Source organism: Pituophis catenifer, unplaced genomic scaffold (assembly GCF_029215685.1).
Source record: "Pituophis catenifer annectens isolate HBS135680 unplaced genomic scaffold, rPitCat1.0.hap2 SCAF_3, whole genome shotgun sequence".
NCBI lineage: Eukaryota > Metazoa > Chordata > Lepidosauria > Squamata > Colubridae > Pituophis > Pituophis catenifer.
Window position 1 is genome coordinate 3,839,852 of NW_027256883.1, and position 21,245 is coordinate 3,861,096.

The 21,245-nt window shown below is 43.4% G+C and overlaps 1 protein-coding gene across 1 annotated transcript in view; it reads right to left on the reverse strand.

The window, feature by feature from the left end:
• Window positions 1–21,245, reverse strand: part of ADGRB1 (adhesion G protein-coupled receptor B1) — a 280,832-nt gene that overhangs the window by 154,183 nt on the left and 105,404 nt on the right. Inside the window, exons 8-10 of the mRNA XM_070939737.1 lie at window positions 8,475–8,576; window positions 6,190–6,296; window positions 3,871–4,065 (exon numbers count right to left, since the gene is read on the reverse strand). Coding sequence (XP_070795838.1) covers window positions 3,871–4,065; window positions 6,190–6,296; window positions 8,475–8,576 — 404 coding nt within the window. The remainder of the gene's footprint in view (window positions 1–3,870; window positions 4,066–6,189; window positions 6,297–8,474; window positions 8,577–21,245) is intronic.

The following is a 21,245-nucleotide window of genomic DNA, read 5'->3' on the forward strand; positions in this document are numbered from 1 at the left end:
AAAATCCAGAAAGCCAGTGGATTCATCCCTGAAATTGACACAGCCTTATTGACACATCCCTTGATCCATCCTCCCCATTTTAAGGTGAATAAGACCTTTCCCTTCAGGGCCATTTGTTAAATAATGATGAGGAAGCCAGGAAGAAAAAGATCTCATGGGGACACCTTTAGATCCAATCTGGATCAATCACTGGGACAAGGGCTTTTGTCTTCCAAGTTTTGAATCCATACTGTAGCCCATCCTCACAGAACTTCTCTCTGGAAGAATGTGTGCTTCAAACTTTAGATTTTTAAGGCATGCGGTCATGGCTATCTATGACTGAGAGACAGATGCTGTGTGAAGAGGACATCTACCAACAGATTCAACCAGAGGTGAGTGATCCATTCATTGGTAAGCCTGATCTTCTGTTCCATCTGTGCTAGCAATTATGGAGACTGCTCAAGAAAAGGTGAAGCTAGAACTTCTAAGAAGGTATGAAGAATTCATTTCTCTGGTGTTTTTTTTCCCCACTCCACCATACCTTCAGTATGGGTTTTGAGAAGCACCATAGCAGTGTTTCTCCATCTTGGCAGGTTGAAGATGGGTGAACTTCAACTCCCAGAATTCCCCGGCCAGCCAAGATGGAGAAACATTGCACTACAGTGCTTAAATAGCAAAGTGGTATTTGATCTTGGGAATTCACCTCCCGATGGATGGATTATCCTACTGAACGCTCAAGTCTGAAAAACTACAAATCCCAGATTTGTATTATTGTTAGATTATTTTAGAACCAGAACCTGGGTGATTTCAGCATCGCAGGCATTAAAGTTGAGCTGAAACCTCATAAAGAGTCATCTCCAGATGGTCTTCACCATCATCACCTCCTATAAGCTGTCCATCAACCGAACAGGACAGGTACAGACTCCAACAGATAGTCAAGACTGCAGAAAGAACAATTAGAACTGACCTGCCTTTCCTAGAAAACCTGTATATTGCAAGACCTGTATATCAGAATGAGGGCTGAGAAGATATCTGTAGACCCTTCACATCTTGGACATAGACTGTTTCAACTTCTCCCCTCAAGATGGCGCTGTAGGGCATTGGATGCCCAAACAACTAGAGACACAGGGACAATTTTTTTCCTCCTGCCCTCACTCTGCTGAAGGCTTAGTTCTCTCCATCCTGTCTAAAGTCTATCTATATTCACCCAAGTAGTGTGGCTGTAATATTATTATTTATCCTTCTTATTATCTTCTTTACTCTTCCTTTTATTGGGATGATGATGACGATGATGCTTTGCACGTACACTTCTGTACCTGAGACAAATTCCTCAGGTACACTTCTGTACCTGAGACCATGATTGACCAATAAATAAAATATTCAATTCAATTCAGTTCAATTTTATTTGGAGGAAGGGGAAAAAAAATATGGCAATGGAGCGACCTGCTAAGAATGGAGGGGAAAAAATCCCTCCATTCTTATGATGAATTGAATGATTCATTTATTAATGGATAATTAATAATGATATAATAACTTTGCATGCCCAAATAACTGGACATAGAGACAATTTTTCCCCCTCATGCCATTACTTTGCTGAACATTTATTTATTTATTTATTTATTTATTTATTTATTTATTTATTTATAATTAAATTTATATACTGCCCTACTCCCGAAGGACTCAGGGCGGCGAACAGTCAAAAAAGTAAAATATACATCTAATTCTCACAGCGCTGCCTTACGTCTAGGGATATTTAATAACTAGGTAGTAGGGCTGTGTTACTATTATCCTCCCCATTGTTCCTATTGCATTCTGTTATTAGTATCTTATGATTACATTTCTTTGTTGTTTGTATGTACAGTGAGAGCTTCTGCACTGGAGACAAATTCCTTGTGTGTCCAATTACGCTTGGCCAATAAAGCATTCTATTCTGTTCTGTTCTCTGTATTCTGTTTTTTTTTTCTATTCTATTCTGTTCCATTCTTTTCTCTGTATTCTGTTCTAGTCCGTTCTATTTCATTCCATTCTGTCCTGTTCTGTTCTATTTTCTCTATATTCTGTATTTTCTATTCTATTCTGTTCTGTTCTCTGTATTCTGTTTTTTTTTCTATTCTATTCTGTTCCATTCTTTTCTCTGTATTCTGTTCTAGTCCGTTCTATTTCATTCCATTCTGTCCTGTTCTGTTCTATTTTCTCTATATTCTGTATTTTCTATTCTATTCTGTTCTGTTCTCTGTATTCTGTTTTTTTTTCTATTCTATTCTGTTCCATTCTTTTCTCTGTATTCTGTTCTAGTCCGTTCTATTTCATTCCATTCTGTCCTGTTCTGTTCTGTTCTATTTTCTCCATATTCTGTATTTTCTATTCTATTCTGTTCTGTTCTCTGTATTCTGTTTTTTTTCCTATTCTATTCTGTTCTGTTCCATTCCTTTCTCTGTATTCTATTCTACTCTGTTTTGTTCTGTTCCATTTTTTATATTTTCTGTTCTGTTCTGTTCCATTCTTTTCTCTGTATTCTGTTCTAGTCTGTTCTATTTCATTCCATTCTGTCCTGTTCTGTTCTGTTCTGTTCTGTTCTGTTCTATTTTCTCTATTTTCTATTCTATTCTGTTCTGTTCTCTGTATTCTGTTTTTTTCCTATTCTATTCTGTTCTGTTCCATTCCTTTCTCTGTATTCTATTCTATTCTGTTTTGTTCTGTTCCATTTTTTATATTTTCTATTCTGTTCTCTGTATTCTGTCCTGTCCTGTCCTATACCATCCCATCCCATCCATCCCATCCCACCCCACCCCATTCCATTCCAAAAAGCATTCTAAAGAGGAAAAAAAAACTATCGTTCACAGTTATTTTTTTTAAGAGCACAAGAAGTCTTAAGCTCATCTAAATTCCGTCCCTACTACCATGCTTGTCAATTTGTCACCGATCACTTTCCAAAGATGAGATTCCATCAGGGGTTTTTGTCCTGGCAAAGCATGTAAACTGATCAAGGCATTAATGGGAATCGACTGTCTGGGTGAACACATTCCCTAATCAATACCCTTCTTTGTTACTTGTTTACTGATTCTCTAATCTCCTCTTACGCGTCCCAGTTAAGCCTGGAACTGGCTGATTGCTGATGTTTCAGGGCTGATCATCTGGCATCTCATCAAGCGTTGCCATCTCTTCCTTACACATTTTGGCTGTCGGAGGAATCGAAAGCTTTCATCAAAATGATGAATGCGTTACGCTGTCGTGCCATCTCTACACCACCACCACCCCGTCAATGGTACGTGCGACTTCACAGCACACGAGAAACTATGAAAGAGCTCTATTGGACTCATTCTGGATCAGAGTAATCTCAATCTTGGCAATTTTAAAATACATGAACTCCAATTCCCAGAATCCTGGGAGTTGAAGTCCATACATTTTCAAGTTGCCAAGGCCTGCCACATTACAACTGTGGGAAACTGGGAGGGGGGATTATATGGAGCCAGGGTGATATGTAGTCATAATAACATTCCTTTCTCAGAGAGTCAAGGACATCTTGCCCTGCACCTGGACAGTTGGAACAGGGAGGCATCTCCAGTTGGGACGGTGCTTAGATTGGACCATGTGATGGACATGTGAGTGTTGGGCAGGGACTTGAACTTTCCTTTGGGTGGGGAAAATCTGGAAACTTTCAGATTCGGGTTTTCCCAGATGTGCCAATATGACATCTCTAGTAAAATGGAACTTTGAAGAACTTCAAGCCTTGGAGTCTTCTTTCGTTGGGGGTGTTCCTTGGAACCCTGACAATTAAACTGAGAACTCTCAGAATTTTTTAAAAAATGGAAGCATTTTTAATTTAAATATAAACCTTCATGTTAGCTCATGGTAACTCACAGCAGTGTGGATACCTGTGTGTAAACTCACCTGTACATCACTCGTAGTCGGGTTGTAATATGCCCTGCGGAAAATCTCTGTCATGTTCCTGAGTACGTCAAAAGTTGACAACAGATCTCCACTGTAGCTGGTTCCATCCTGAGAGATCTCCACCAGGTTTTGCAAGACTTCCGAGACCCCTTCTCCAGCTAGACCCCTCTGAGCTTTTGAGAGATGCTCTCTGGTCTGGCAAGTCAAAAAGAAGTAAGAACAAATGTTATTTCATGATATTTCCTTAAACAAAAAAGAATATTATGTTTTTAAGCACAACCGAACAAAACAGAATGGTTACTGGAATCGGGTATGTCTAGTCTAATGAAAAGAAGGACTAGGGATGACACAATAGCAGTCTTCCAATATTTAAGAGGCTGTCACAAAGAGGTCAAGCTATTCTCCAAAGCACCAGAAGGTAGGAGAAGAAGCAATGGATGGAAACTAAGCAAGGAGAGAACCAATTTAGAACTAAGGAGAAATTTCATGACAGTTAGAACAATTAATCAGCTAAGAACAAACACAACAATTTCTGCTTAGTTCCAGGTTGCTTCTCCATTCATTATTTCTTGTTTTGCCATCTGATGCTTCAGAAAATAAGTTGGCCCCCTCTTCTTTGTGGCAGCCCCTCAAATACTGGAATACTGCTATCATAAAACCTCTAGTCCTTCTTTTCTCTAGACTAGCCAAATGCAGTTCCTGCAATCGTTCTTCATATGGATTAGTCTCCATGAGTAATTAATCATCCTAGTTGCTCTTCTCTGCAGTTTTTCCAAAGTCTCAACATCTTCTTTATATCGTGGCGACCAAAACTGAATGCAGGATTCCAAGTGTGGCCTTACCAAGGCTTTGTAAAGTGGTACTAATACTTCACATGATTTTGATTCTATGCCTCTGTTAATACAACCAAGGATTGTATTCACTTTTTTGGCTGCTGCTGCACACGGCTGGCTCATGTTTAAGTGATAAGCTTATTCCTTTGTGCGATGTGTATTTGTTTTCCATTTGAAATTTCTTACAGGGAGCTTGAAGAAGGATGCATGCATGAGATGGTGCCGCCATTGACCAAGATCACAACTGCTGTAGCAGGAGTGGGTTCTAAAATGTTTTATGACTGGTTCTGTGGGCGTGGCTTATTTTGTGGGCGTGGCTTGATGGTCATGTGACAATTCTTTAGGATTTAGCAGAGGTACTCGTCTACTAGGCTTTTAACTGCTTGCAGAGCTGTACCGGTCTACCCATTTATTTTTTGCAGGCACTGGTCTACCCATTTATTTTTGCAGGCACTGGTCTACCCATTTATTTTTGCAGGCATTGATCTACCCATTTATTTTTGCAGGCACTGATCTACTCGTGTATTTTTGCAGGCACTGATCTACTCATGTATTTTTGCAGGCACTGGTCTACCCATTTATTTTTGCAGGGACTGATCTACTCATGTATTTTTGAAGGCACTGATCTACCCATTTATTTTTGCAGGCACTGATCTATTCATGTATTTTTGCAGGCACCGGTCTACTCATTTGTTTTCTTTTAACACTGATCAGCTGTAGGGCTGCCCTTTGAAGCCCCTGAGCAAGAGTTTAAACAGTTTTTTTTTCCTCTAGCCATCAGCTGGGACTCAGGAGGCAGCAATAGATTGGGAGTGGGGCCAAATAAAAGGTAAGAATAACACGGGGGGTGGGCGGGGGGGGACAGAACCGGTTCAATGACATCATATTGTCACCGCTACTGGCTTGGGAGAACTGGGCTGAACCAGGAGGAACCCACCACTGTGCTGTAGCCATTAGCTAAAAATGATACAAGAGAATATTTGTAGCTCAGAGATGGGGTCCTTGGCACTCTCTGAGCTTAGTTGCTTGCTCGCAGATGTTTCATTACCAGATTAGGTTACATCATCGCTACACTGATGATGTTACCTGGTTTGGTAAAGAAATATTTCCAAAGAATAGAAGCATAGAAGATTGATTCAAGCCTCTATTACTTGGCAAGAGTTTAGTCAACTAAATGTCTATGGAGAGTCACAATCACCCAGGTCATGGCTGCCCCAGAGGTGTTTTTTCATGGGACAACTGGACTTCCTTTGTTTTTCCTTGAAGATATTTCACTTCTGAACCAAGAGGTTTCTGAACTGAAGAACTGAAGAACTGAAGAAGCTTCTTGGATGAGAAGTGAAACATCTTCAAGGAAAAACAAAGGAAGTCCAGTTGCCTCTTGAAAAAGCACCTTTGGGATTATCTTGAGATTCCACCTTCAGTGGTTCAAAGCACCTGTTTCCCATCTCATTCTGAGGGTCAGCCCCAGAGCCCCAGAACTCACCATCATCTGGATATTCCTGTAGTCTATGGAGACACACTTGACGTAGGTGGGAAGCGTCCAATAGGCGATACCATCTTCATCTAGAAGGCACCGCCGTAGGATCAACCCTGATGAGAGAAGATATCATGAAAACCATAACATGAAAAGAAGAGCTCCTCCTCCTGCTCCTCCTTCAAACCCCATTCCCATGTAGCACTGATGATGTTAGCTAGTTGGGTCATGAAATGCCTGCAAGAAAACAACCAAGCTCAGAGAGCACCAAGGACACCCCAGTTCTCCTCTTCCTCCTGCTCCTCTTTTTTTTTATATATATAATTTGATTTATATGCCGCCCTTCTCCGGAGACTCAGGGCGGCTTACAATGCACCAAGCAATAGCCTTCATCCTTTTGTATATTTATACAAAGTCAGCTTATTGCCCCCACAAACTGGGTCCTCATTTTACCTACCTTAGAAAGGATGGAAGGCTGAGTCAACCTTGAGCCTGGTGAGATTCGAACTTACAGTAATTGCAGGCAGCAGATGTTAATCACAATGCTATCAGTCTGCTGAGCCAGCAGGCCTGAGCCACCAGGCCACCAGGTCCTCCTCCTCCTCCTCCTCCTCCTCCTCCTCTTCCTCCTCCTCCATTCTGTCCCCAAACCCATGCACACACACCAACAGATGTCCAAGAGTTAAAGACCAAACCAGCCGACAAAATCCTTTTCCTTATGATAACGGAACTTGGCAACAACCTAGTGGCTGCCTGCCAAGAGTTTATTACTTACGAAGGGAAGAGATAACTTCTCTCCGCTTCTGGTACATCAAAGTAAAATGCTCAATAATTACAGAGTAAATCAAGTCCAAAGATAATCCAGGAAAGTCTATAGCAAAAGTCCGGCAATGCAGAATGGCATGGAAGCTTTCAGCTTTGTTCGTCACAAGGCTTGACTGGCCACCACGCTCCCTTTTATACCCTGTGGGGTGTGGTCCAGTGACTCAGCCTAACCTTGGGCACGCCTTTTCTTCTGTTGCGCACGCTTATCTCTGCGACGCTGGCGTGGATCCAGCCAAGACTCATTACCCTCATCACTGTCCATCTGTGGCTGCATGGACGTGCTTGGCCCCGGCCCTATCTCTTGCCCTTCGGCAGACACCAAAGGCATTGCCAGAGAGGAGGGTCCTGGAGAGGGAGGCCTTGCCAACTCCTCTCCTTCACTTTCGGAGTCCTCTCCTGCCGATAACACAGGCTCAGGTAACGGAGCCACAACATCCTCCTCCTCCTCCTCCTCCTCCTCCTCCTCCTCCTCCTCCTCCTCCTCCTCCTCCAGCATCAAGGACCTCCACAAACAATTACAAATAACTCAACTACCCCCTGGATACGCCCAAATTAACCTAGTGTGCGTAATCACTCCCCTGTTTAAAAACACCGATGGAGGCTGTAATATCGGTACCTTGAAAAATGAGACAGTATTTTCCCTCTCCGTTAAAACCAAAAGAGTTGTCCATTTAGGTTTCTTTCTAAAGTTTTTCTTTCTTTCCAGGGTTTAATATACACTGCTCAAAAAAGTAAAGGGAACACAAGTAGAAGACATCCGAGATCTGAATGAATGAAATAGCTTTATTAAATACTTTGTTTGTTACATACAGTAGTTTTGTGTTCCCTTTAGTTGTTTGAGCAGTGTATAAACTACTGTATGTAATGAACAAAGTATTTAATAAGGCTATTTCATTCATTCAGATCTCGGATATCTTCTGCTTGTGTTCCCTTTATTTTTTTTTGAGCAGTGTGTGTGTGTATATATATGTATATATATATTGAGAAACCTCAATATTTAATTTTTAAGCTTGGTGGAAGAAAGAGGCAGTTAGCAATATATATATAACAACATATATATATATATATATATATATATATATATATATATATATATATATATATATATATATATATATATATATATATGTTGCTAACTGCCTCTTTCTTCCACCAAGCTTAAAAATTAAATATTGAGGTTCCTACTGATCTCCGAATGTCCTAGCTGTTTTCCTTTCAGTACCTGAGACAGCTAACTCAAGGTGATCCTTGTTCAAGTGTAGCCACTATTTCTCTATTTTTTTTTTTTAAATAGAAATATCCTTATCATATTTGAGAAACAAAGATTAAAATGCAAACTAATGGTAGGAGAAAAAGAAGGGGGGGGAATAATCTGATCGCTTTATCCCAGTTGACCTTAAACCAGGATTATGGGAGAGATCATTCAGAGCTGAGCAGAAGCTGGAAACTGCCTGATTCCCACGTCTTACCTGTGGCATTACGGGGACATCGGACAGCCGCTGCGTCTCCGGCCGGAGTCTCTTTCCAAACCACGGAGGCCAAGTTGTCTTCATCACAGATTTCTTGAGGCTCTATCAAGAAAGCAACTTGAGAACTTGGAGAACTTGCTTGAAAGAGATTTGGCTAACATTTCATTTATAGATTACAGATTAACAGAATTGGAAGGGACCTTGTAGGTCATCTAGTCCAAGTCTCCTGCCCAAGCAGGAGACCCTACACCATTTCTGACTGATGGCAGTCCAGTCTCTTCTTGAAAGCCTCCAGAGATGAAGCTCCCACAACTTCTGAAGGCAACTTCTGTTCCATGGGTTGATTGTTCTCACTGTCAGAAAATTCCTCCTTATTTCTAGGTTGAATCTCTCCTTGTTCAGTTTCCATCCATTGTTCCTTGTCTGGCCTTCAGGTGCTTTGGAGAATAGCTTGACCCCCTTCCTCCTCTCTGTGGCAGCCCCTCAAATACTGGAAGATGCTCTCCTGTCTCCCCTGGTCCTTCTCTTCACTAGATTAGCCAGGCCCAGTTCCTGCAACCGTTCATCGTATGTTTTAGCCTCCAGTCCCCTAATCATCTTGGTTGCTCTTCTCTGCACTTTTTTGAGTCTCAACATCTTTTTCATAGTGTGGTGACCAACTGGATGCAGTATTCTAGGTGTGCTCTTACTAAGACTTTATAGAGTGATATTAGTACCTCCCTTGATTTTGATTGTATCCCTCGGTTAATGCAGTTTAGGATTGCATTGGCTTTTTTGGCTGCTGCCACACACTGCTGGCTCATATTTAGCTGGTTGTCCACTAAGACTTCCAGATCCCTCTCACAGTTCTTGCTATTAAGCCTGGTTTCTCTCAATCTATATGTGTACTTTTGGTTTTTCTTACCTAAGTGTAAGACTTGACTTTTCTCTACATTGAATTTCTGTAGAATTCATGGGAGCTTCTGACTGAGCCCTTGGCATATTAAGTGTTCACTATGGGGTGCTTTTAGGCAAATATGAGGGCAATGTTAAAGAATCATGGAATTAGAGGATTGGAAGGGACCTGGGAGGCAGAGGTGGACTTCATATCATTTAACAACAGGTTCGCCCAGAATCGAACATGTGAGCACGCATGCGTGCCTTGCACACATACTGTCAAGTTTCGAGGTCGTCTCAAATAAATTGCATTTCAAACAAAGTCATTGAAGAAAAACTCCTATTTATTAAGCATGACATTCTAACCCGACTCCAATCGAAGCCAACACTGACGTCTAGCCCCAAAACCCTCCCTTTCCGTTCCCCACTCCCCTGCACTCATTGGCCATCTTCCAAGTCACTCTACCCCTAATATACCCCCCTCCCATCCCATCTCCTAGGGGATATTATCTCCAGGGAAAATAAGTAGGTGAAAAGTCAAACGTCCCTTTCCAGACGCCTTCGCTTCTCCTTCTTATGTCAGCACTAGAGTAAAAGTAGGTTGAAGTGCTGACACATACGTGCTGCGTCAAAAACACGGCGATTGTATAGGATGGGATAGCTTTCCTCTTGCACGCATCTTGCGCACATGCACACTGCATTAAAAACATAGCAATTGTATAAGACAGGATAGCGCCGGGGTAGGTGGGCAGGCCCAGAAGCTGGCCATAACTACCAGTTTGCCTGAACCGTTCCGAATCGGCTGAATCCCACCCACTGCTTGGAGGTCTTCTAATCCAATCCCCTGCTCAAGGCAGGAGACCTTGCATCCATAATGGCGAACCTATGGCACGCGTACCACAGGTGCCACGCGGAGCCATATCTGCGGGCACGTGAGCCTTTGCTAGCTCAGCTCCAGCGCACATGCATATGCTAGCCAGTTGATTTTTGGTTGGCCCCGTCCATGCCACCCCTCCCCTCCCAGGAGTCTCCACGTGGTCTGTTTTGGATGCCAGATAAGTACAGGGCTCGCACGGAAGCTCTGAGAGGGCGTTTTCGGCCTCTGGAGGGCCTCCGGGGAGTGGGGGAGGCCATTTTCACCCTCCCCAGGCTCCAGGAAAGCCTCTGGAGCCTGGGGAGGGCAAAAAATGGGCCAAATGAAAGTTGGGAAATGGGCTGTTTCCGGCCTCCGGAGGCTTCAGGGAGGCCTGCTATGCAAGGGTGGGTTCTAAATTTTTTTACTACCGGTTCTGTGGGCGTGGCTTATTTTGTGGGTGTGGCTTGGAGGTCATGTGACTAGGTGGGCATGGCTAGCTGGTCAGAGTCATTTCTGGAAGGTCCTCGCACTTACGACCAGTCCTCGCACTTACGACCCGACTCATTTGTTTGCTTTTAACACTGATCAGCTGTAAGACGCCCCTTTGAAGCCCCACGGCAAGAGTTTAAACAGTTTTTTTCCCTCTAGTCATCAGCTGGGAGTCAGGAGGCAACAAAAGATTGGGGGTGGGACCAAATAAAAGCTAAGAATAATGTGGGGGGGTGGGAGGGCAGGGGGGGGGAGAACCGGTTCGGTGACGTCATATCGTCACCGCTACCGGCTCGGCCGAACCAGACCGAACCGGGAGGAACCCACCACTGCTGCTATGCCCAAAACGGGGTGCAGGGGGTCGTGCACACATGTGCAAGGGGGGGCGCATGGGGGGCATTGAATTATAGGTGTGGGCATGCGCACATGTGCACTTTTGGCACCCAAGGAAGAAAAGGTTCACCATCCCTGCCTTATATCCTCCTGAACAAATAGTTGTACAATCTTTTCTTTAAACCCTCCAGTGACAGAGCACCTAAATGTCAGGAGGCAAGCTGTTATACTGAATAATCATTCTCATTGTCCCAAAAATTCCAACTTATTTCCAGGTTGGATCTTCCAGCCATTATTTCTTGTCCTACCCTCAGGTGCTTTGGAGAATAGATTGACCCTCTCTGCTCTGTGACAGCCTCTCAAGGCCAGAAGATAGCAATCATGTCACCCCTAAGCCTAGAGTTGTAAGTAGTTCTCTTAACTGTTCCTCCTATGATTTATTCTGTAGACCCCTAATCATCCTAGTTCCGTGATGGCGAACCTATATCTGTGGGCTCTAGCTCAGCTCCACCACGCATGCGCGTACTGGCCAGCTAATTTTCGGGCCTTCCAGGCCCACAGGAAGTTGGGAAACAGGCCGTTTCCAGCCTCCGGAGCACTTCCGTGGGGGAGGGGGGAGGGGAAGGCTGTTTTCGCCCTCCCCAGGCTCCAAGAAAACCTCTGGACGTGGGGAGGGTGAAAAACGGGCCTACCGGGCCCACCGGTAATCTTTTTGCCATCGCATGCCAAAAGTGGGGGGAACGTGGGGGGGTCGTGGGGGGAATTCAATTACGGGTGTGGCCAACTAGGAGTTGCTCTTCTCTGCACTCTTTCTAGGGCCTTAGCATCATTTTATAAAATCATTGGATGACCTGAATTGGATGCACTATTCAAGTCCAAAAGGTGCTTTTTCAAGAGGCAGCTGGACTTTTTGGTTTTTGTTTGAAGATGTTTTGTGTTGGGTGCTTATCCTATGGTTGGGTAGATAATATATAGAAAACTATGTTCTGTAACTTTAACTGCTACAAAGATGACTAATTGGCTGTGCTAAGCAGACATAAAAGAAGGCAGGAAGTTCATTCACTTCTGCTCCTGCTATTAGAAGGTTGAACTGCGGAAAGGAACTTTGTCTGTGTTATTGAAGAGAACTGGAATTGTAAGCAAACTATGTTTTTGTGTTGAACCGTGGTTGTTTGAAGAAGTGTTATCTTTGTTTTGAGAAGCCAAGTTTGTTTTGTTTTACTACAAGTAAAGACTGTTTATTTTTCTTTAAACGTTCAGAGTCTTTGAGTAACTGAGTGTTTTGCTAAGCAACGTATCTATTCGCTGTCTGGTCCGTTGCACCACTTTGCAGAGGGCAGTTTTACCCTCAACACTTTGCTTCTCATCCAAGAAGTTTCTTCAGTTCTTCAGTTCAGAACTGAAGAAGCTTCTTGGTTGAGAAGTGAAATGTCTTAAAGGAAAAACAAAGAAAGCCCTGTTGCCTCTTGAAAAAGCACCTCTGGGACAGCCATGACCTGGGTGATTGAGAATCTCCATAGACATTTAGTTGGCTAAATTCTTGCCAACTAATAGAGGCTTGAATCAATCTTCGATGCTTCTATTCTTTGGAAATATTTCTTTACCAAACGATTCCTTGCAGAAAAAGCTGGTCATTTGTATTCTTTTTAGAGTGTCATTGAGGCCACTTGGAGGATTATCTGTAGTAGTAGTGCAAATGGGTTTATTCACACCCATCTGCACTATTCCGGTACCAGGAGCACCACTCAGTTGACCATGAGGACACAGACAAGTCCCCCAAGTGGCCTCAACGACTCACTAAAAGAATGCAAATGACCAGCTCTGTCTGCAAGGAGTATCAATCCTTCCATTCCCCACCATCCCATCAGAGCGGAAGAAGCTTCTTGGATGAGAAGCGAAACGTCTTCAAAAGAAAAACCAGAAAGTCCATTGCCTCTTGAACAAAGCATCTTTGGGACAACCATGACCTGGAGGATTGAGAATCTCCATAGACACTATTCCAAGTGTGGCTTCATGAGTGAAGTGTGATTCCCTGATATGTGGAAAGGAACACCAACGCTTGAACCTTAGCTCCAATACTATAATATTTTTTGTTCTTCATTCCAAGAAGAACATTAGTTGGTTGAGACTCTAGAAAGAGTGCAGAGAAGAGCAACAAAGACGATTAGGGGACTGGAGGCTAAAACATATGAAGAACGGTTGCAGGAACTGGACATGGCTGGTTTAGTGAAGAGAAGGACCAGGGGAGATATGATAGCAGTCTTCCAGTATCTCAGTGGCTGCCACTGAGTATTAGTATTATTAGTACCACTTTATAAAGCCTCAGTAAGGATTCCTAAGACACCTGGAATCCTGCATCCAATTTTGGTCACCATACTACAAAAAAGATGTTGAGACTTTGGAAAAAGTGCAGAGAAGAGCAACGATCAAAGGCCTGGAGACTAAAACATATGAAGAATGGCTGCAGGATTTGGGTTTGGCTACTCTAGAGAAAAGAAGGACTAGGAGTGACATGATAGCTGTATTCCAGTATTTGAGGGGCTGCCAAAAAAAAGAGGGAGTCAAGCTATTCTCCAAAGCACCTGAAGGCAGGACAAGAAGCAATGGATGGAAACTAATCCAGGAGAGAAGCAACCTAGAACTGGGGAGAAATTTCCTGACAGTGAGGACAATTAATCAGTGGGACGACTTGCCTCCAGAAGTTGTGAATGCTCCAACACTGGAAGTTTTTAAGAAGATGTTGGATAACCATTTGTCTGAAGCGGTTTAGGGTTTCCTGCCTAAGCAGGGGGTTGGACTAGAAGACCTCCAAGGTCCCTTCCAACTCTGTTATTCTATTCTATTTCTTAATGGTCAGATTTTGTATTCAAAACCAGGTCCCACCGATTCCTACTCTCGCAGCGGCCCAGGAAGGTAGCAGACAAACCAAGTATAAAACTTGTCAATATTTACATGCAGGAACAACAGAATACGTTATAGCCATAAAGGCATTTCATGAAAATTCCCATAAATATTCTACACTTCTGGAAAAGGAGAGGTAGAGTTTGCAGCTTGCAAGTTTGAAGAATGAATCCCACTTCTGCCTCAATAATGCCAGCCTTTATGCATTGAAGTTATTTACGAGACATAAACCAGGGGGAAACTGTCAACGGAATATTAAAGCTATTTCTCAACTCCGGAGCAGGGAAGATAGGAGGGAGTAAAGATTTTTCAAGTTCCAATTATATTTCTTTCTTTCCTGAGTGTGTAAAGCAACTTGTAAACAGAGTGGACACATACGTGGCCCAGAAAGACTAAAAAAGTATTAGCAAAGTAAGACTGACCGTAGACATACCTAGAACCATAGGCATGCCTAGAACTCAAAACAGCCTTGCCTTACCTCAGTGTTTCTCAACCTTGCAATGTGAAGGGAGAACAATCAGTCAGAGGAATGGCTTGCTTTCAGAAGTTTTGGGTGCTCCATCACTGAAGGTTTGTCAAGAGGAGATGGGACAACCATTTATCTGAAATAGTATAGGGTTTCTTGCTTGAGCAGAGGGATGGACTAGACCTCCAAGGTCTCTTCTGTTATTCTGTTACTCTTTAATCAATCATTGGACCAGCTTGCCTACAATAATGAGTATTCCACCACTGGAGGTTGTCAAGAGATTGGACAGCCATTTGATACAGTATAGAATTTCATTGTACACATGTTGTGCATTGACAATAAAGGTTTGATTAATCGATTGATATAGGATCTCTGGATTGAGCAGGGCGTTGAACTAGACCTCCTGATACATGAAGCATGTGAGATTCCTCCCCTCCTTTTTATTTTATGGCTCCAGCCTTCTCTGGGTTGGTCTGGATTGTAGATCCCTTCATCCAATCTAGATCAGCTGGAGTTCATGGGCACCACCTCCAATGTAGTTGGAAAGAATCCAGTTGGGAAAAAGCTAATGATCCTTTTGCTCTTGGCCCAGGCAATTTGTAGTCCAGGCAATTAGAAAGCTGATGAACACAACATGAGGAGGAGGAGGAGGAGGAGGGTCATTCCTGGCAGGGCATCTGCTCCACCATCTGCCCTTCCTCAGTTATCAGAGTGTTGGAAGAAATTTCCCTGCTTCGTTCCCAACTGGGAAGCAGTCACCGATGCTGAGAAGAAATAGACAGGGAAGCAGCTGCCAGAAAAGGGATCCTTTAATTCAGGAAGGCAAGAAGAACAGTGACACATCTGGAGCGTTCCTGGGTTGCAAGCAAAATGGCCTGATAAGTGTATGGATTTTTATACCCATCTTCCCTTTGAAGTTGGTGTGATTTGATGAGATTTTGTATGTGCCTTTAGTTAAGGTGATTGCTCTGAATTCTATCTTCCTGCCTTAATGGTTTAATCCTGTTCCTGGGGCTTTGTCTTTCCTATCCTGGGGGTTAATTCTGCCAGGAAAGAGGGAAAGGGGAGTTCCAGGTGAGTTATTTTTAGCCTGATTCCCCTTATCTTAATGGCTCTACTTAAGTATTTCTATTGTCTGTGTTTTTCTTTCAGCTGCTGCTTCTTGATTTTCTTAAAGGGGGAAGGGTTAGGGTTGAGTCTCTTGGCACTGTTTTCTGAGGCTTCTGGTGCTATGAGGTCCCTGGCACTGTCCCCCTGGGGTACACTTCCCACAAGAGATTGGAGGAACCACTACAATTTCCTTCTCTGATTTTGCAAGCTGCACTGAATGACATCTCTGCGAATGAAGCTTGATGCTCTGTATTAGAGATGGTTGCTAGAAGAGAATATAGAATCATAAGGATGGAAGGGACATCAGAAGTCTTCTAGTCCAATGCCCTGCTCAAGGAGGATCCTCATGCCATCCCAGGCAAACGGTTGTCTAGTGGTGGAGAATAACAGAGTTGGAAGGGACCTTTGAGGTCTTCTAGTCCATTCCCCTGCTCAAGCAGGAAATCCTACACCATGTCAGACAAGTGACTGTCCAGTCTCTTCTTCAAAACCTCCAGTGATGGAGCATTCACAACTCCTGGAGGCAAGTTAAGTTCCACTGATTAATTGTCCTAACTGTCAGGAAATTTCTCCTTAGTTCTAGGTTGGTTCTCTCTTTGATTAGCTTCCATTCATTGCTTCTTGTCCTACCCTCAGGTGCTTTGGAGAATAATCAGAATCAGAATAGAGCTGGAAGGGACTTTGGAGATCTTCTAGTCCAGCCCCCCCTATGAGCCGAGGTGGCACAGTGGTTAGAGTGCAGTCCTGCAGCTACTTCAGCTGACTGCTAGTTCAGCAGGTCAGCGGATCAAATCTCACCGGCTCAAGGTTGACTCAGCCTTCCATCCTTCCGAGGTGGGTAAAATGAGGACCCAGATTGTTGGGGGCAATATGCTATTTAGTATACTATCTTTGGTGTAAGCCGCCCAGATACAAATAATAAATAAATAAACAAACAAACAAACAAACAAACAAATAAATAAATAAATAAATAAATAAGCAGGAGGGAGAGAGAGAGAGACAGACAGACAGAGACATAGACATAGAGAGATAGAAAGATAGAGAGATTAACAGAGTTGGAAGGGACCTTGTAGGTCATCTAGTCCAACCCCCTGCCCAAGCAGGAGACCCTACACCATTTCTGACAGATGGGAGTCCAGTCTCTTCTTGAAAGGCTCCAGTGATGAAGCTCCCACAACTTCCGAAGGCAACTTCTGTTCCATTGGTTGATTGTTCTGACTGTCGGAAAATTTCTCCTTCTTTCCAGGTTGAATCTCTCCTTGTGTCAGGTTTCGTTGCTATCTTAAATAAACTTCATTCTCAAACGCAAGGTCTCTAATGAATCTTTTTTTTATTTAAGAATAGGAGAACGACACCCCTGAACTCTATGTGCAGCCAAAACTGGCACCTCCTTCCAAACCCCTCCCTTTCCGTTCTTCAACCCCAATGTCTCATTGGCCATCATGCAGATCCATCTCTTCGTCCCAAGCACTTTCTTTTCACAGGAATTTCCCCCCTCCCTCTGTCACCCAGGTAACGCTATCTACTGAAGAGCAGGGAACTAGGTAAAAGTTCATCTCAGCATTAAAGCAAAGCTTCTCCCTCTTTCATTCATGTCAGCGCTGAAAGAGATCATAATTTGGAACGCTGACACCTTGTTAGAGTTTCCATACATTATTCCTTGTCCGGCCTTCAGGTGGTTTGGAAAATAGCTTGACCCCTTCCTCTCTGCAGCAGCCCCTCAAATATTGGAAGACGGCTATCCTGTCTCCTCGGTCCTTCTCCTATACTATTTCAGATAAGTGATTGTCCAGTCTCTTCTTAAAAACCTCCAGTGATCCAGTCGACTAGAAGTCACTTTCTCCTGGTGATTGACCCAAACTCACCCACTAGTCCAGAGGTCTGCAACCTTAAGCACTCAAAGAGCCATTTGGACCCATTTCCCACAGAAAAGAAAACACCGGGAGCCACAAAAACCCTTCCCGTGCCTGACTGTTTCTTAAGCAGCCACAAAACTAGCAAATGTAGTTGAATTAAACGTTCTGTTTTCTTCTGAAACTTTTCTTTTCTTGGATTTATCCATGGTTGGCCTACCAGGAGTTGAAAAGCTCAATAAGTTGTGTGCCGGTGGGTGTTGCACATTGGCAGTTGTGACGCATATTTTGAATGACAGGGAGCCGCAGCAGAGGGGTGAAAGAGCCACATGTGGCTCCAGAGCCGCAGGTTGCTGACCCCTGCACTAGTCATTCGACCATCAAGACAAGGATCTGTGGACAGCATGGGGCAACTGTGGCTTTGCGCAGATCTGTCTTGGGTACCAACCGTGCCTGTTTTTAGTCCAGGAGACCGTCTTCTTGGTGACTCATCCTTTAGTCATCTTCTGTTTGGATTACCATAAAGCGCTCTGCATGCTGTTAATCTTCAAGATCATTTGGAAGGTCTAGCTGGACCAGAACGCAGCACTGCAGATATTTTTTAAGCAATTTTTTTTATTACAGCCATATAACACCGGCGCTCAGAGAGCTGCAATGGCTCTCCGTGAGCATCCTATTGTAATCCAAGATGCTGGTTATTCAAGCTTTACTTGTCTCTGTTATCCCTGCTTGTCCCACCAGATCAAGCAAGGAGGACATGCTCCAACTCCTTTCCATCAAACAATGTCATCTCATTGGAGCCGGGAGTTGTACTTTCTGTATGTCAGGCCCAAAACCAAGAATGATTAAATGGTTGAGTCTTCCGAGCTGAGTTCTTTCTTGTTTCAAACCTATAGACAGAATCTGTTGTGGTCCGCCAGCAACCCGGAGAGCTAGCAGCGGAGTCAGACAATGAGGAGGCTGGGAAGGAACATGGGCCAGTCCTGGAGTCTGGGGAAGGCCCGTGTTAGGTTCAGCTTGTAGCTTACTCCTAACTTGTTGGTCAGGCAATATATCTGTTTCTTTAAGAAATAACTGAGCCACGTAATCAGGGTTTGCTGAACCCTGTAATTAGGCTACAGTGCATAAATAAGCAGCGCAGAGAAGCGTTCTTTGTTCCTGATTGTTCCTGTTCCTGTTGCTTCCTGCGTCTTTCTGCTGATTGGTGTTAGACTGGATTGTTATATGGTACTGTATACCGAGAGTTACTAAAGTTACTAAAGTCTGTTTGCTTTGGTAAGGGAAGGTACTTACTGGACTGATATTACTGTTTATGACCTTGGACTGTTTTACCTACACCGAGACTGCTTATTATCTTGTATATAAAGTATTTTTCTCACACGCCAAGGCCATCTGGGAGTGATGCACGGACTCCGGAGCCTCCAGAGGCGGACAGCAGAGAGGCAGAGGAACAGGAGGAGCCTGTTCCTAGTGCACACATGCGAAGAGCTGCCAGAAGACAAGAGCAGCTGAAGCAAAAAGGACGACTCGGGAGTAAGGCCAGGAGATGATTGGCCCTTCCCATAAGGCTTAAAAGAGCAGCAAAGGCTCTTGGGCTCTTTGTAGGAAAGCAACGTTGCTAAATCTGTTTTCCAGGCGGCGTCTCTTGTTTCTGAACTTTGTGGGGCTTTGCCAAGAAAGGCCTTTGGCAGGGTGCCACAGAAGATAAAGGTTTTTGATAAGCCTGAAGGACTTTTTCTGAAGGACTTGTTTTAGAATTAATTTGGACTAAGCTGGGAATGAAGTTATAATTAAATAGTTTTGTTTGAGACTAATTGTGTCCTGTAATGACTAAGTGAGCCTAGGTCACAACAGAATCTTGCCAAACTGTACACTCTGCTATCTGCATTTACAATATACTCTTGGAACTATTCAGGAGGGGATGTCTTCACCCTCTTTTTCTCGCACATGATATCTGAGCTGAGTTGCTTCTTACGCCTCTGGAATTCGCCTGCCTGGGAATCCATCTCCTTACAACATTCCATCACACATTTTCTGCTCTGGGGGATGCATCCCCCTAGATATCAGGTTTGACCCTAACTTTGTTAAGCTTTTTGCAAAGTGGTGAAGACCCACCAGCTTCCCAAAACATTTGGGCCAGGAGGTTAGGCAAACTCTGCTAATTAATTATTTGTTTTTAACTTGGTTGGGGTTATAGTTTTGACCAGGTTCACTTCTTTTTCATTAGCCCATTGTTGTTAGTTGCGAAGTCGTGTCCGACCCATCGCGACCCCATGGACAACATTCTTCCAGGCCTTCCTGTCCTCTACCATCCTCTGGAGTCCATTGAAGCTCACGCCAACTGCTTCAGTGACTCCATTCAGCCACCTCGTTCTCTGCCGTCCCCTTCTTCTTTTGCCCTTAATCTTTCCCAGCATTAGGCTCTTCTCCAGTGAGTCCTTCCTCCTCATTAGGTGGCCAAAGTATTTGAGTTTCATCTTCAGGATCTGGCCTTCTAAAGAGCAGTCAGGGTTGATCTCCTCTAGGACTGACCGGTTTGATGGCCTTGCAGTCCAAGGGACTCACAGGAGTCTTCTCCAGTTCAAAGACCTCGATGCTTTGGCGCTCAGCCTTCCTTATGGTCCAACTTTCACAGCCATCCATTGCAACTGGGAAAACCATCTCCTTGACTATACGCACTTTTGTTGGCAGGGTGATGTCTCTGCTTTTTAGAATGCTGTCTAGATTTGCCATAGCTTTCCGCCCCAGGAGCAAGCCTCTTTTAATTTCTTGGCTGTAGTCCCCATCTGCGGTGATCTTGGAGCCCAGGAAAATAAAATTTTTCACTACCTCCATTAGCCCATAATGGCATTTATTTTGAAATTACGAAAGATGCGCCTCATTTTTCAAAGCACTACATGGATTGTGTTTGGAAAGCAACTGTAATCAAAGTTCTTTCTGGATGGAAACCATAGCAGGGGTCTCGAAAAGTTATAGGTAGTTTGAGAAGAGGAGAGAGAGAGAAAAACAAAAAGAGAGAAGGAGATAGAATGAGAGAAAGAGAAAAGGAGAAAGGAAGAAAGAGAAAATGGAAGAGAAACAGAGGGAAAAGAGGAAGAGAAGAAAGCAATAGAGAGAATGGAACAGAGAGAAAAAGAATGAGAAAGATAGAAAAGAGAGAGAGAGAGGAAGAGAAAGAGAGGGAAAGAGAAAGAAAGGAAGAGAAATTGAGACAGAAGAAGAGAGAAAAGTGAAGGGAAAAAAAGAAGAGAAAGAATGAGAGAGAAAGAGTATTGAGAGAAAAAAGGGAGAGAAAAATGAAAGAGGGAGAGGGAGAAAAGAGAAAGAAGAAAGTGAAAGAATGGAAGAGAGAAAAGAAGAGAATGAGAAAAGAGATGAGAGAGAGGAAGAGGAAGAGAGAGGGAGAGGGAAAGAAAGTGAGAGAAAATGAGAGACAGAGAGAAGGGGAAAGAAGAAGAAAGTGAAAGAATGGAAGAGAGAAAAGAAGAGAATGAGAAAAGAGATGAGAGAGAGGAAGAGGAAGAGAGAGGGAGAGGGAGAGGGAGAGGGAAAGAAAGCGAGAGAAAATGAGAGACAGAGAGAAGGGGAAAGAGAAAAGAGAGAGAATGAAAGAGAGATAATGAAAGAGAGAGAGAAAAAAAATTATAAAAAAAAGAGGGAGAGAGAATGAAAGAGAGAGAGCGAGAGAATGAATATATATATTCTGAGTGTGGTGAAACTAAGACAGGCCTGAGTAGCTTCCAGGAAGACAAATTTACATTTTTTCTTCCCAGAAGACTCTAAAATATATCCTTTGGAGGCTGGTGCCAAAAAGTCAATATTTAGAATTTAATTGTTATGATAAATTCAGACTCCGCCACAGACACTTATCAGAACTAGCAGTATTT